General features: G+C 36.4%; 3 protein-coding genes across 3 annotated transcripts; 1 reads left to right on the top strand and 2 right to left on the bottom strand.

Annotated features, from left to right (window-relative positions):
• The first annotated feature begins 873 nt into the window (after nt 1-873).
• On the top strand, nt 874-3,828 carry LOC147543749 (putative caffeoyl-CoA O-methyltransferase At4g26220). The gene is made up of 6 exons (XM_086637742.1): nt 874-1,073; nt 1,229-1,323; nt 1,412-1,491; nt 2,315-2,459; nt 2,550-2,681; nt 3,333-3,828. The coding sequence occupies exons 2-6, from the start codon at nt 1,240-1,242 to the stop codon at nt 3,624-3,626; spliced, it is 735 nt and encodes a 244-aa protein (XP_086493868.1). The 5' UTR covers nt 874-1,073; nt 1,229-1,239; the 3' UTR covers nt 3,627-3,828.
• Nucleotides 3,829-7,494: 3,666 nt separating this feature from the next.
• LOC147543750 (protein FAR-RED IMPAIRED RESPONSE 1-like) lies at nt 7,495-9,624 on the bottom strand. Its single transcript, XM_086635502.1, has 3 exons — nt 9,596-9,624; nt 8,669-9,444; nt 7,495-8,534 (listed from the first exon to the last, which is right to left on the bottom strand). Exons 1-3 carry the CDS (start codon nt 9,622-9,624, stop codon nt 7,495-7,497), a joined length of 1,845 nt encoding a protein of 614 aa, XP_086491628.1.
• Nucleotides 9,625-12,213: 2,589 nt separating this feature from the next.
• On the bottom strand, nt 12,214-14,450 carry LOC147543751 (putative caffeoyl-CoA O-methyltransferase At4g26220). The gene is made up of 5 exons (XM_086633525.1): nt 14,121-14,450; nt 13,530-13,609; nt 13,279-13,423; nt 13,007-13,141; nt 12,214-12,652 (listed from the first exon to the last, which is right to left on the bottom strand). Exons 1-5 carry the CDS (start codon nt 14,160-14,162, stop codon nt 12,356-12,358), a joined length of 699 nt encoding a protein of 232 aa, XP_086489651.1. The 5' UTR covers nt 14,163-14,450; the 3' UTR covers nt 12,214-12,355.
• Between the last annotated feature and the right edge of the window lie 2,268 nt (nt 14,451-16,718).

Here is a 16,718-nt window from a genome sequence, read left to right on the forward strand (position 1 = left end):
GGATAACCTAGATTTGTGGTCTAGTAAAAGATACGAAAATAAGGGTTAATAAAAAGTAGGGTCAAACCCTCAAAGTATCTTACTTTAGTTTTGCGTCCCTAAAAGTTGTCAACTTTGATGCATAAACCCCATTAATTCCAACATAAATTTTGTTGTGTACTAAATTTTTCATTTGTATATCACATAATGTCACATGCATAACATTGTTATACATTTCACACGGTTGGTTTATCATTAATAAAAATGTAATTGATGTCTTTTATTTTTTGTTTTATCAAATCGAACGTCTGTACATAAATGCCATTGTACAAACGATTATCGTTGTATCAAATACAAATATGATTGCTACGTTATTGAAGAAGTGTTGAGTCATTTGACATAGACTTACGTTTGCGTAACATTAACACATCAGTGTTATGATGTATTTTAGTTTTTAGCCGCGGAATATGACATTCTACACGTGATTAACCACCTCACCATAATTTATTTATTTTTTGTTGCAAACCTCGACATAACTTTTTTTTTTTGTTGAAGGAACCTCGACATAACTTACCAGCCCAACTAGAACTTTTGGACTAATTATTTATGTGTTTTTCATTTTGACTAACAAGTAGAAAGAAGAAGTTCTTTCAACAAAAAAAAAATAGAAGAGAAGTTCTATCTGCGCCCCCGTATAAGTACTATTGGCGCCCCTATGCAAGCAAGGTTTGTGTGGAAACGGGGTGTACATACCAGAAAGGTGGGGCACCTATAGAACTCCCCCATTAGAATAGTAATTTGTGGACAGATTTCCCCTCAAGTTTTCTTTGAGGATTCTTATGTCCTTTCCCCTATCTATCATCTATTAACACCTTCTTTTGAAGGGTAGTGACCGACAGTGTAACACCTACCATGAAAATTGACAGTTGGTCTATTATTACTTTTTCTGCCTTCAATATAAATTCAGACAACTTGTCTCTCTCTCTCTCTCTCTCTCTCTATAACACTCACTCATATAAGTTAAGTGGGTTGATCATCTCACCTTCCCAAAATCAAAACAGATCAAAGAAAGTGAAGAAGAAGAATACTTGAAGGTATGTCTTGAACCAGCTCTGTGCTTGATTATGTGATTTTGAGCAGCTAGCTCATTTTGGTTTAAATGGGTTTTGTCAGATCTTGCCATGCATGATTCTTCTCTTTCATTTGTTTCAAAGAAATCTCATATTTTTTTTTTGGGATTTAATGATAGTGGAGAAGATAATGGAAGGAGAAACAAAGAAACTTTCTGTTTCAGATATGACAAAAAGTGAAATGGGATTATTGCAGAGCCAAGAACTCTGCCAGGTTGATTGATTCTTGTTTTACTTTTTTTTTTTTTAGATGATTCTATAAATTATGGGTTTTAATGATTTTTTTTTTTAAATTTTTTTAGTATATATTGGAAACCAGTGTGTACCCAAATGAGCAAGAGGTTCTAAAGGAGCTAAGACATGCTACTTTATCCCATCCCAGGTATATACTATAAAATGCTACAGTCACTTCGAGTTTTAACTTCGAGTTTTAATCAAAGCGTGAATTGAATTGCCATTTTTTTCTAAAACACTAAGATTTGAAATCTGATCTATTTGCGACTTATTTATTCTTACACTCTACTTCCAACCCTGCCATGAGACACTTTTAATTTATAAAAAGCTGAATTTGAAAATGTTAACTCATGTCATTAATATAAGGGAGATGCTAGGTTCACAAAAAAAAAATTTGATAAAATTTTTGGCGAAATGACATGGGAAGATTCTTTTCAAATTTTGACTGAATCTAGACCGTTCTCTTTTTGTCAAATTATGTTTTAATTGTCAGGATTCCGTGAAACTTTGAAAAAGAGACTTGCCACATCCATGGGGGTGTTCTTTTTGACAAAATTTCCCATAATATAATCCCACCACATGAGCAATCAAATGCATTGTGATGTTCTTTTTTAACTTTAGATTTCTCTTATGTGAGATCTATATTCACTCGAGTCAAATGTCAGGAATAAAATTTTATCTGAATCTCTGATTGTGGCATTCTTTGAGCTTAAGACGTTTTTTTTCTTTAGCTTTGTGATACCATATTAAGTTTGTGGTCGTCCAACTCATAACCAATTGACAATGAGTGTAGAGGACCTAAACATTATATTTTTGGTTGTTGGAGTCACCATTCCAACTCTGAGACTATTCTCACAGATCACTCACCGATAAACCAGATTGAGACCATAGAAAAAAAAACTAGTAACTTAGTATTAATATTTATATTAAATGCCATTTGAACACAAATACTTCTCTCTCGGCCCTGGCAGGAGTTATATGCTTTGTGCAGCAGATGAAGGACCATTAATGGCCATACTTCTAAAACTTGTCAATGCAAAGAAGACAATTGAAATTGGAGTTTTCACAGGATACTCCCTTCTCGTCACAGCTCTTAACCTTCCAAAGGATGGCAAGGTTTTCACATGACACCCCCTATCTCTTTATAAGTTTTCTTTTTGCATATTGTAGTTCTAATCATTTAGATGATAAAAATAAAACACACAGATTGTAGCTATCGACCCAAGTCGAGAAATGTTTGAGGTAGGATTGCCGTTCATCAAGAAAGCCGGGGTAGAACATAAAGTGGAGTTCATCGAGTCAATTGCCCTCCCTGTTCTTGACAAGCTACTTGAAGATGTAAGTATAATTTGTATATTTATATTTTTATATACACAAACATCTCAAAACTTCATCACCTACATAACGTTACGTCTCAACTAGCTTAGCACACTAACAAGTGAAGTCTAGATATGTCATGTCTGTATTTAACTTAGGGTTGGGGTAGTCGTTTTCAAAGGGGTGTGGCTACTAAAAAAACGGGCCACAATGACTTGCTTATTGGTCAAATGGAAACTGCACAACCTGTTTCCAAATAAGCAGTGGTGTTCCAGAGGGTTTTCTCTATCACACTCGCCTGGAATGGCTCAACGTCTATGACCCTGTATGCGTGAAGGGCACACGTCAAGACACTACGACATGTTTCAAAACACTTGTTTGGCAAACTTGGGCCTAAACTCCTTGGGCATGCAAAATAAAGATCTAAGCTAATTACAACTATATGTCTTATATAGACGAGCTTAAGTACAACGTAATGTTTCTGTATTAGGTGTGGGCTTCACTATGTAACGTGCTGGCTAAATAAATATTTTGTTCTCGGAGACTTCAAAACAGAGGGGTGGAACCGACATTTGAAAATCGGACTCAATTTTGTTGCTAGACATAGTACTTGATTTACATATAATGTTGGATTAGCTTAACTTTTTTGTGTTTTTGTGTCCAAAATTGCAGCCTAGCAATGAAGGTTCGTTTGATTATGCATTTGTTGATGCGGATAAGCCTAACTACAAGTATTACCATGAAAGGCTAATGAAATTGGTTCGAGTGGGCGGTGTTATTCTTTACGATAATACCCTTTGGTCAGGAACAGTTGCTTGGAAAGATGATTCATTACTTGATGACCATATGAAACATTTAAGAAGTGTAATGGTTGATCTGAACAAGTGCTTAGCAGCTGATTCAAGAATTCAAATTTCGCAGCTTCCTGTTGGAGATGGGGTCACTATATGTATGCGCCTATCTTGATTGTGAGTTATTTTGTTCGGGGTTTTCAATTTCTTTCCTGTTGGAATAAATGACATCGCAGACATGGGTTAATAAGATTCAACGGCTTACAACGAGCTAGTTGTTTCTCCTCTTCGTCCACTTGTAAGGGTCTAGTTTGTTTCTCCGTATGAATGGCAATGTTATTTTCGTTTCTAATGAAAATATTTTACATTTCTAAGAAGTTGCTTATTGTATTTTAGGAAATAGTGTTTATGGTCAAGTCAACCGACTGAAAAAAATATTTGCACGAATTTGTTTCTTGGCGTGTCCTATATATTTAAGAGGGAATGGATGAAAGGCCCAAAGTTAAGCCCAAAATAAGGGCCCGGTCCAAAGTTGGGAAAAAATGTAAAAGAGGTCCTCTGTGTCAGATTTGAATTTGGAGAAACCAAATACCCTTACTTTATTAACAAATTACAATTCGTGCCACTCAAAAATTACGATTCGTACCACTCAATATTTACGATAGTTGCCACTCAAATTGCCCGGGAAACGCGAAAAAAACTGAAAAATTCGGCCCGATGTGACAGTTGCAGGTGGAGGCGTCCCATCTCCATCACTCTCTCTCTCTCCCACGCCTTTACTCCAGCAAAACGTTCACTCTTCTTCTATTAACTTCTCCATCACTCAGAAACCGTTCCCTCTCTCAAAATCCCTCTTCTTCTATTAACTTCTCCACCACCAGCCATTAAAGAACTAGAAGCCATAAAATCCCTCTAAAATCAGACCTCTTTCACCTGATTTCAGTTCATAAACAGAAGCTAAGAAGGAACGGTTTTCTCTCTCTCGTCTCAGCCCTCTTTCACTCGATTCAAGTTCAGCCCTCTTTCACCTGATTTCATTTCAAAGGTAGTTTTTCTCTCTCTCTCTCTCTGTCTCTCTCACTCTATATCATGAACATACATTATTGTTATTTTCTCTGGTAATTTATCATTCAAAAAAGCCCTAATGTTCTCTCTCTCTCTCTATCTATCTCTATATCATGAACAACTAAGAGATTTCGTTACTGTGTGATATTACTTTGTTTTGGACAGATGGTAAAGCCTACTTCATCAAAACAATCAAGTAAGAAAGTATCCATTGATGAACCTCGGTCTAGCAGATCGAAGACAGTTATTGAAGAACAAGTAAGTAGAAGAATGAGCCCTAGAAAAAAGGTATGTAACTGAAAACTTTAACAATTTTCTGTTTCATAAACTTATTCCGAGTACATAATAATGTTTCCTGTAGATTGATCTGTTTCATAAAGTTGTGTACTGGTACAACCAAATAGTTCCAGTAAACCAGTTGATTTCTTGTACACTGGATAGTTTCAAAAAAATTCAACTCTTTCTTACGTAACTATCTAAGAAACAGATAAATTTTTCAAAAAATTCAACTCTTTCTTATGTGAGTGGTTTGTAGTTTTCTTTTTTATAAAGCTGTATATTTTACATAGAGGAATTCGCAAAAAATTTTACTACGTACTAGTACAACAAAATAGTTGCAGTAAACCAGTTGATTTCCTGTACACTGAATGGTTACCATAGTTAAGTTTTATTTATGAAACACACAGATGATTGCCCGAAATTCAATTCTTTCTAATGACAATGGTTTGTAATTTTTTCAGGTCTCACAAGATGATACCTTAACAGTGGTGCCACAAACAAAAGGAAAGAGAAAAATGGCAAATGTAAAACCTGAAGGAAGGCCAAAAAAGAAGACACAACAAGATGTACCTGAAGGTGACTCTGCAAGGGCCTGGGTTGGCTCTCCAAGTGAGCCAAAAAATAGACCCGAAAAATTGGTAACCAAGTTGTCCAAGGTGTACAAGATTTCTCTTAAAAACACATGGACCCAGTTGAAAGTAACATATCCAAAATTGACAAGCAGGCAGAAGGAGTTGCTTGCAGAGTCTCCCTTCAACAACTTGGTGAACGCGTTTCTAAATGACAGGATTGGCCTAGACAGCACAAGCAGACCAAACAAGGCGATATTTGAACTACTCTGCTTGTATTCCTCTTCCACAAAAACCTTCAACCTAGCTGGCAAAATGTTAGAGCTGAAGCCTCAGGATGTTTCTTTGATTCTGGGCATGCCATTGAGAGGGGAGGTGACAGAGCTTTTCTCGTCCACCAAAGCACTGAAGAAACCACAACAAGATTTCTGTGTAAAGTACTTTGGAGAGGTGCCTCCAAAAGTAACATGCATTATGATGGCTAATGCACTGAGGATGGCGGTTGATGAAGAGGATGAGTTGGATGCCATCAGGTTGATAATCATATTCATTGCTGCCAATGTTTTGTTTCCTTCAACAACCGGGTACTCGATTCCACCACATATTCTGCTGTACCTGGAATCGATGGAAACAATTCAGAGTTATAATTGGCCAGTGGTGGTGCACCAATTCATGATAAACTACATGAACAAGCACCCGAACGACCCGATTAAAGCTTCAGGCTGCCTACTACTCCTGCCTGTGAGTATGTTTAAGTTCATTTCAATTATATATTAGAATTGAAGTGCCTTATTGAATTTACAAATGTGTTTGTCTTATTTAAAGGTATGGTTCTGTGAGCATACTCTATGCTATGAAAGAGAGGAGAGGTATAAAGATGAAATCCCAAGGATTGTAAGGTGGTCTCTTGTGAAAATAACGGATACGTTTGACGAGAAACTGGCCAGCCTGACATCTGAACAGGTATAAAATAACATTTACATACCACTAAACTTGTGGGTTGAATGTAAACTAACTTATGTACTGGAAACTGTTTGGTTTACTGGAAATTTATTGGTTTACTGGAAATTTATTGGTTTACTGCTATGGTTATTACTGAAATGTTTTTCATTTTCTTTCAGGTAACTGAAGATTTTGTTTTCCCCCTCAACGAAGAAGAAACCAAGTTGGTGCAAACAATAGAGACCAAGTCCAACGTAAGTGACTTGATTCTTGAGATTGACCAACTTAAGCTAAGAAATGACCAACTGGAGAAAGAGAATGAAAAGCTTAGGAAAGAAAATGAGGAACTTCAGGCAGAACTGGCAGAAGCTATTGAAGAGAGGGACGATGCATTCAAAGGTTATTCAGATCTTCTGGCAGAGGGAATGATTCCAGTAGCCACTTATGTTCGATCTGCGGATGGCATTTTAGTGCCTGTAATGGAAATGAATACAGAGAATGCACCAGAACAATAACAGGACGCTCAGGAGAAAGAGGAGAAAGTAGAGGAAAAGGGTAAAGAGAGAAAAGAAGTAAAGGAAGTAAAGGAAAAGGAAAAAGAGGAGAAAGTAAAGGAAGATAAGGGAAAAGGTAAAGAAGTTGCAGGAAAAGGTAAGGAAGTTGAAGGAAAAGGTAAGGAAGAAGGTAAAGAAGTTGCAGGAAAAGGTAAGGAGAAAGCAAAAGGTAAAGAAGTTGAAGGAAAGGAAGATAAGGGAAAAGGTAAAGAAGTTGCAGGAAAGGAAGTAAAGAAAATTGCAGGAAAGGAAGATAAGAAAAAAGGTAAAGTGAGTAAGGAGGAAGATTCCGAAAGTGGAGAAGAAGATACGGATGATGAAGAAGGTGAGACAGTACATTTACAAGCTTCACTTTAGTACATTTACCAGATTCACTAGAAACAATGAAGGAAACCTAGAGACATAGAGACAGTACATTTACAAAATTCCAGGAAACAGTTCAATGTCCAACACATTACTAAATTTACTAACTTATGTGGCACATAAGTTACACAAAAAAAGAACAGCAGAATGTTAACAAAAACACAGACTCTCTTCATAATCTGAAAAACTTCAACACTGTAGAAGCTATTCAAAATTGTAGAATGTCCGGTGCACACTCTTCCCCAGCTCAAATGAAGAACATTTACAACCACTAAATAGGTTGGTTGCACGAAGCACTGTTGTGATAACAAAGTTGTTTACATCGACCACATACCCTCTGTCTTTTCCGAAAGTTCCCGGCACTTTCAATCCTAACAGTTCGCGGTCTCCCGGGACGCTTCTTGGTTAAGGGAGGAAGTATCATGTTGGCTTTATCGAAAGACTTTGGTGCATCAAAAGTAGGGACAGGGTTGATTGAAAGACTGTAGGTTTTACAATAAGCATCCGTTGTGACAGCAAGATCAAAAAACTTTGAGGAATCACCTCCATGCACTTTAATACACAAGATAGCATGTTCACATGGAATACCTTGAACTTGCCACTTACGACATGAGTGAGTCAGATTAGCAAGATCAACGAAGTGGCTGGGGTTCGACATAACTTCATATTTGAATTCAGAAGACTGAAGACATTTCCAACTGCAAGCAACATTAAATCTGGACTTCATTGTCTCATTGACTTTTGGGCATAGGAATGAGTTCCAGGAGGCCGATTCAATCCTTCGATCGTTCATCATGTTCATTATTTTTACCCGCAACATATCGAGCATGACCGAAATGGGAAGAACTCTCTCGTCCTTTATCCAAGAATTGAAAGACTCCGATAGAGAAGAACAAATCAAACCATACCTATTACCTGGAAAATATACATCGGCCCAGTTTTTAGGATTGACAGAGTACAAAAATGACTGCACTCCAATGCCGCCCATGACAACAAGTTCAGTAGTGTACTTTTGAAAGTCTGGAACAGTTAGCGCCCGAGCAGCTTTAAATATTAGTGACTGGAAGTAGTCGGACTTCTTGGCACCATTTTTGACACGTAAATTCATATTGTTGCGTAAATGCCATACACAATATGAATGGTGGGCCTCTGGGAATATGTTGGAAACTGCATTTATAATACCATGGTGCCGATCAGACATAAACGTCAACTCTGGACTACTAGCGACAACTCGTCCCAAATTGCAGAAAAACCATGTCCAGTTTGGATCGTTCTCTACATCAACAACAGCGTAGGCAACAACAAACAATCCTGCAATGAATCAGTAATGAATCAGTGTAGGCAACAAACATTTATTTTATTTTCTTACCAGAAAGTTTTCAAAAAACTGGGTAGTGGTCAGAAAATCAGGTAGTTTTCCGAAAACTATACTAGGCCGTACGTACCATCGTTTCCATTCTTTGCTACCGTTGCAAGTATGCATCCATTGTATTTGGTTTTGGCAAAGGTACCATCAACAAATATTAACGGTCGGCAGTGCTTGTAGCCTTCGATACTCGCTCCAAGAGCAATAAAAATTCTAACAAAACGACGAGAAACTGGATCGACTTGAAGATCAATATGACTATTTGGGTTAGATCGAGATAGTGCATCCACATACCACTGGAGCTTCGCATATGAATCCTCTTCTTCACCATATGTTAAAGAAATAGCAGCATTCCGAGCTTTATATGAATAGTAGTAGCTAAGAGCTATACCATAATCCTTTTTAAATGATGTTATAATGTCTTTCGTACTCTTTGTAGGATTCTCTCGGATGTCATCAGCTATTAACTGGCTGACAGCTTCTGTAGACAGCCTAGGCTTACGAGTAGACAATACAAAATCATCACACGTATGGACAGGGTTGAAAGCTTTAAGAACAAACATGGAACGGGACTTTAGAGGAGCAACAGCATGAATGGTCCAACCACAGCTGGGGGTTTTGCATATACAAGTTATCCGGGATAGATCATTCTTAAGAAATTTATAATTGTATCCATGTTTTATGGAATATCGACTAAGAGCTTGTCGAAACGCAGGAGCACCTCCGGGAAATTCCTGCCCAATGGATGTAAAAATTTCTGGCCAACTATCTGATCGTAGAGGTTCACTCCTAACGAGCGCAGTAGATGCCTCAGCATGAGTTGTTGAAGAGGGAGATATAAAATCTTGTGGGAAACTGCATGAAACATAACAATTGTCAATAGCCAGAAAATCTAGTTCACATAAAAACTTTCTGGTTTCCAGAAACCTGTTAGTGCACCGGAAACCAATGAGTTTATTGTAAACAAGACTACGAACATATATGAATAGGGTAATTCTTATTTTACAGGAAACTGAGTTTATTGTAAAAAACCATTAGATGTCCAGTGAAAAGTGGATAAGTTCTAATCTAATGGGAAATAATATGAATAGAAACTATCAAGTTTACTAGAAACCAGGTAGTTTACTCGAAACAGACTAGTTTTACGGGAAACATCGACTTTACTAAAACAAACACAGCTTACGCAGGTATATGATTAGAGAACTATGTAGTTGACAGAAAATCATCTTGTTTACTAAAAACCAGTTGGTTTACTGAAAATCAAAGAGTTAACTGTAAATAAGACAATTTACGCATTTATCTAAATAGGGTAATTACTACTTTATAGGAAACCAGATTGTACAATGGAAATCAATGAGTTTACTATGAATTATTATGAAATATGAGGAGTATTAAAGTAGACTACCGCTGTCGTTCCTGTTGAGCATATCTAGCGTATGCTACAGCTACAGGAGGAGGGGTAGAACAAAAAAAGTCGCGCTCCACCCTGAGTAGTTCAAGTAAACATTCATTCAAGTAATCGATGTAAAAGCAAAAGAGAAGTATTAAAGAAAGTAACATAAACATCCATTCACCAGAGAGGACCGGTTGATCCAACATTCAAAAGCATTTGACTGAAAGGAAAACAGAAAAGAAAATGAGAATACGAATCTTGTTATCAACAAGGATTCAGTTTTTACATAACAATATCAATTTACTTCCATACGTGAATGAAACTGTGTTTGACAGGTTGGTTATTTCTTCAAGGCCATCCATTATGTAACGCCAACAAATAAACCTGGAATATAAGAAAGTTTGAAAAAAACCAGAAACATTCAGGGTGAAACCTTGAAGGTAATGGTTTAGGAGAGCATTAAAGATTAGTTAAGAAAGTCAGAAATATTCAGGTGACATATTTAGGATAACATTGAAGACAAAGAAGATAATGGTCTCATGGTTTCGGCTGAAATATTTAGGATAGCATTGAAGAAAAAAATCAGAAGCATTGAAGACAAAGGAATAACAAATAAGAAAGTTTCACCTGAAAGAAGAAAACAAAGTCAGAGGAAGAGCAGAGGTTGGAAAGATAATGACCAAAATCTCGGTATAAATAAGCTTCTCAGACTCAATCTTTCTAACTTATGGGCGGGCTTTCAAATTTTAGCTGAAAATTTGGCTGAAAATTTAAACTTTGAATGAAATAGAGAGAGATGAAACTGTTTTGAGAAGGATTTAGAGAGAGAAATAAGCAGAAAATAAGGAGATTTGGAGATATTTAGGTGTGATTGCCAGAGTTTAGAGAGATTTTTGGAACAATTAACGTCAAATCTCCATCCCTCATTAAATGGTATTAATTGCTCCCTCTCCATCAGCTGACAAAGGCGTCAGGAAGTAAGAGGAAGGGTAATAGAGGGATTTTTAAAAATCTGTCACAAAAAAGTGTGAGCTGTCACAGAAAAGTGTGAGCTGTCTTCCCTCTTTGGACTGGAAATGCATATTTGGCTGAGAAGGGACAAAACGCCAATTTCCCCCCAAAATTTTGGACCAAACGCTCATTTTTTGTATATTTAAATAGGTCAGTTGGTTATTTTGGAGATAATAAGTATGGTTGTCTCTTGTAATTTATTTTGTTGGGTGTTTGATAAAGCTCAAATCTAAGGTAGAAAGTGTGAGAATAGTCTCACATGGGAGAAGTTAGTAACTATCAATCCTCTTCACTCATTGCCAAATTGGTTATGAGTTGGATGACCACAAACTTAACATAGTATAAGAGCTAGGCCCACACGTGACAGGCTTAAAAGCCACACGTGCTCCACGCCACCCGACGAAAAAAAAACACGTGTTAGGCTAATCACGCCACACGTGAGGGGGCGTGTGAGAATAGTCTCACATGAGAGAAGTTGGTAACTAGCAAACAGGAATATAATGTATAGGTCGTGTCCACTCATTGCCGATTGGTTATAAGTTGGATGGCCACAAACTTAACAAAAAGATTTTTTAATTTGGGAAATTTGGTCAGAATGCATGAGAAAGTCGGTTCGAGCATACCCAAATTCAACTCCAGTACCCAATCTTTGGCATTGGAGTTAAATTTGGTGCCCTCGAGCCAAATTGGTGAATACAAATTTGACTTTTGAAGTGGGCATACCAAATTCGACCCCTAAACTCAACTAGTTACTAGAGTTGAATTCGGTCGCGTTAAGATGAATTTGAGTAGCTTCGTCTACACGAGTTCACCGGGTTCACTCCTGAAAGCTTAAAATAGAAGCACGAATTAAGTTCGGCCTGACCATGTCGAACCAAAGTTCGACTATCGGTCTGGTTCGATCGAGCTTAAACTCTAACTATCAAAAAATATAACCCTAAAAGTGTACAAATTGGTTTTCTTCCTTACGAAGTTATCGGTTATGGATTGATGCTACCGGCTACAGGTGAATCGATGAATGAGAAGGAAGAAGCAAGAAGAAAGTGAATCAGAGATGAAGAAGAAGATGAATGAGAAGGAAGGAGGTGACACTCAAAAGTTTTAAAGATTGAGGGTTGAATGGGAGATGCTCTAACAGGTAGTTCAAATCTTGAAACAAGTCTTTTCAATTTTAAGACCTAATTACATTACTAGAAAGGCATAGTATAGCAAACATCACCTTCAACAACTACATAAATTTATAAACAGAGGTTGATACATAGATACATTGATACACAGGAACAAGTAAATAACTTAAATAACCGCCACAAACAATTAACTTAAAGGAAACAATTGAAGAAGAGGTTTTTTCTTTTCTTTCCATTAATGGAGACGAATGCAAATAGTTGAACCATCACTTACAGGAATATGGGCTATTTGAATACGAGTATCAGTTGCCAAGAACTTGTTCAACTCAATAGCAAAAGGCGTATTATATATGTAGTATGGTTCTGTAATAGTAGACTTATCTTCTATGGCAACTGTTCCTCCACATAGTGTGTTATCATAGAGAATGACCCCCCCAACCCTAACCAGTTTCAATAGCTTCTCATGATAATTTATGTAGTTATCTTTATCTGCATCCACGTAAGCAAAATCGAAACTCCCTTCGTTTTCAGTCTGCAAAAGAATTCAAATAGTAAACGAATTAAGTCTTTTTTGAATTGTTCAACGTGTGCCTCGAACCCTTGACCTCTAAGGTGGAAGATTATACCTCTTACCACTCCAACCAAGGGTTGTTGGCGTAAACAAATTAAGTTTCTCAACACTGCCCAAGTATTTGTGCTATGAGTATTATAGATAGATGTATTATAACACACTATGACTTAGGGATGTGTTATTTGATTTTTTTCGAATTCAAATCCAAAATCTAAATTTGCTTGAGCAAGATTTCGGTCGTATGCAATAATCTAAAATGACAATTGTGCCCTTCATTGAAGTTGTTTTTAAGAGGAAGTGGTAGTCAAAACATACATTTTCTAGGAGTTTGTCTAGAACAGGATGAGCAGGAGATACAATGAAGTCAATTTTGTGTTCAACACCAGCTTTTCGAACAATGGGCGCCCCAACCGTTTCATATGCTTCTCCATTTATATCGATCGCTGTAATCTGCATCATTGTGAAAAAATTTATCGGGAGAGTTAGGAACTATAAAGTTTGTAGATATCTTACTAGCACAAATTTCTTGACGGACGATGAGACATGAAACGAACAAAATGATGCAGATCACAGAGGAAGAAGTGAACCTTGCCGTCTTTAGGCAATGAAAGAGCGGTGAGGAGTAGAGAGTATCCTGTGAAAACACCGATTTCGATCGTCTTCTTCGCATTGATTAGCTTCAACAACAATGTCATCAATTGTCCTGCATCTGGTCCAGTACCCATACAAGCCCTGTAAAGATGAGAAGGTAAGAAAAATATAAAAGAAACATGGTTAGGGACTTAGGGCTAGTACTTTTCTATTAGGTTTATGTCATAATGTGGTGAGAAAAAATTACTCAGGGTGTTTTGCAGTAGCTTCTCTTAGCTCTTTCACAAACTCTTGTTCTGTTGGGTATACACTGGTTTTCAAGAGATACTGTAATTATAATTCAAACATAGAATTAGTAAAAGAAAACAAGCAAATTTTATGAGTAAAGAGAACTAGACTTTCATATTGCGTCATATAACCCAACGAATACAGTAGAAATAGCTTGTGACACTACCATAGTAAATATTGGTACGGTGGGGACGTGGGGTATTACACGATTAGTTGTGGCACTTGCTATAACAACCTGGTCAATGTTAGCATCTACTGATGCATTCCTTTGTCGTTCTAATCTGAAGTCCAAGTGAGAATAGTCTCACTTTTGAAATGGATATTCTAATAACCAAGAATATAATGTCTAGGTCATCTCCACTCATTTTAAATTAGTTTTGATTTGGATAATCATAAACTTAACAGCCCACTTACGCTTAAGCTTACATAAGATATTCCATGCCAACAATGGTTATTTGCCTAATGAAATTGTGGGTTTTCAATAACACGATAGATGGTTGTGTCGATTATGGACCTCTATCAAACGAAGAAAAGAGAAAGAAAAAAATACCTGATAGAGCTCCTTGCTTTGCAAAAGTCCTGCTTCCTCCATGGCTTGTCAACTATATTTCTTACACAACTTAGAACTTTTAAGCTTCAAGAAAGGCTTGGAAAGAAGTGCTCAATTCCATTAAATTGGACTTATACTTATAATGATCCAATCTTACAATAATTACATAAATGAAACTATATAATATTCTCTTAAACTACGATTAATAATGTTTTATATAAAGCTAAACAACAACCATCTCCCGCCAATGAATCTTGATTCTCGACATAGTCATAATAATATGAGTAGATACCTCCTATTTTAACCTTGATTGTGTACTTGGTCGTAATCTGAAGTAGGTATATTCATATATTTTATGTATACTTGCATATAATTGTGTTACAATATAATTATTGTGTTTAAGTCTAAACTTTAAAGCTTCTACCAACTACGATGTTCAACTACACCTATTCGTTTAAAATAAAATATCATCACTACTTGTCTTTGTGGTTGGAAGTCATGGAATAATACTACTTCGAAATAATTTATATTTAGATTACAATTTTCTCCGTCAAAGCCTTTATGATTGGAAAATGATATCATCACTAAACGCAACAGTCAATTTGAAAAAACTCAAATTGATACATAGGATTACTTGAATTTTTACCAAAAAAAACACTGTCCAATGCAACAATCAACTTGAATCTCAATATGATGTGACAACAATAAATGTTGTGATACTCAAAAGTGTGAAACTAGGGTTTTGAGTAAGACTACAATAAGGAACTAGGGCACAACTTTGCCTTTTATACGTAGGTCATTTCTGATTAAGTATGACCAGTCAAAGAGATACTCTTCTCCGTCAAGCACATGAATAAAGTCAAGCCCAACAGAAACAACTAAAGACCAGCACAACTATGAGTTGAGATGAGTTGGGCACTCCAGTCAACCTGTAACAACAAAAATTAGTTAAAGTCAGTTTACTAACTAATTTTTCTGTTTCATAACAGTTTTTTCTGTTTTACTTTCTTCTTTTCTAATTGTATAAATATAGACAATCTGTAATAGAAGAAAGTTTGATTGAAATAAAATCAAGTTCTTGAAGAAGGATTTCTTACAAAAAAGAAAACCCAATTGGCCACATCATCATTTAATATGTTAAAATAAAAAATAAGAGTAAATCTAAAGTAAGTGTTGAGTTTTTTAAATGTTGCATTACGGAAGTATTTTGAATTGGGGGTCTCAATAGTGCTACCTAGAAAAGAGAATTTCAATTCATACTTAGATAAATTAGATCATTAGTTGAATTTTTCTTCCGTGTTAGCGTTGGAGATGTTCTAAAAAAAAAAAATTAACCTTCCCCATGCTTTTATGTATATATATATATATATATGTGTGTGTGTGCAGGGTCACCAATTACCACCTTCCTTCGAACCAGTCAGACGTGGTGGTATTTAATGGAGCCCCCTATTATAGGGTCAACTCATTGAACGGAGAAACTATAGTTTCGATGTTGTGCAGTAAAAGGTGTGTGGGTTGTGGGACACTGGCACCCAATCCAAGGATCTTTCATCTTTCTTACCTCAAAGATCAAATACAACTTTTATTATACTAGAAAAGCTAAACCATTGACATCACAACAACAACACGTCACTTGGCACGATGGATGGAGTCCCAAACAGATATTCATGCTTCATCATTGCTTTTAATCTGTTATCTTTTTTTTTTTTTTTTTTTTTTTTTTTTTTGTTAAAGCTTTTAATCTGTTATCTAGCATGTTCATTTTTATAATCTAATTTTGAAACTTTAATAGCTCAATTTTGGTGTAGTATTTGCATAGAAAATAAGCCACTAGGAGTCCATAAAATTCTTTCCTTATTTAACTCCCGCGAATGAGGGACTGAGAGACCTTCGCTGAGAGAGAGAGAGGGACTGAGAGAGAAAAATGTTCTCCGAGAGAGAAACATAGGGACTAAGAGAGCAGGGCCGGCCCTGGGCCTAGGCGACCCAAGCGGACGCCTAGGGCCTCCAAATTTAGAGGGCCCCCCATTTATGTTACATAGATGGTATTATTATATGTGTTATTTTATGTACATTTACATCACTTTTGTTTGGGTAGTAGAGTTGGTGGAGTGGTTTTTTCCTAAACCTAAGGTCATGGGTTCGACTCCCACGACTTGCATTATATTTTTGATAATTTTTTCCTACTAAAAACAACCTAATTAATATGAAATTTAAGAGACAAGTCATAACATTTAAACTTAATCAAAGAAAAAAAAATCAATTTAGACACATTCTCATAATTTAGTTTCTTCTCTAATCTAATTTTTCTTCAAACTCCAATATAACATGTCAACTTTTATATTGTTTTAAACTTTAAGTGTAGGGATCCCGTCGTTACGTTCGCCTAGGACCCCCAAAAGTCGGGACCGGTACTGTAAGAGAGGATAAAGATTCAACCCTTGCCGGATCTTCGCCTGATTTTTCCGAGCGAGAGATAGAGATTGGGAGAAAGAGATACAATATGTAGAGAGAAGGAGAAGAGAGTGAGAATGAAGAGCTTAGGTTTTTTTTCTTTTATTCCCAAGAGAAGAGAATGAGAAATAGGTTTAAAAATAT

The sequence above is a fragment of the Eschscholzia californica genome, unplaced genomic scaffold (genome assembly GCF_041429995.1).
Source record: "Eschscholzia californica isolate CP2 unplaced genomic scaffold, dmEscCali1.0.p SCAF_4, whole genome shotgun sequence".
NCBI lineage: Eukaryota > Viridiplantae > Streptophyta > Magnoliopsida > Ranunculales > Papaveraceae > Eschscholzia > Eschscholzia californica.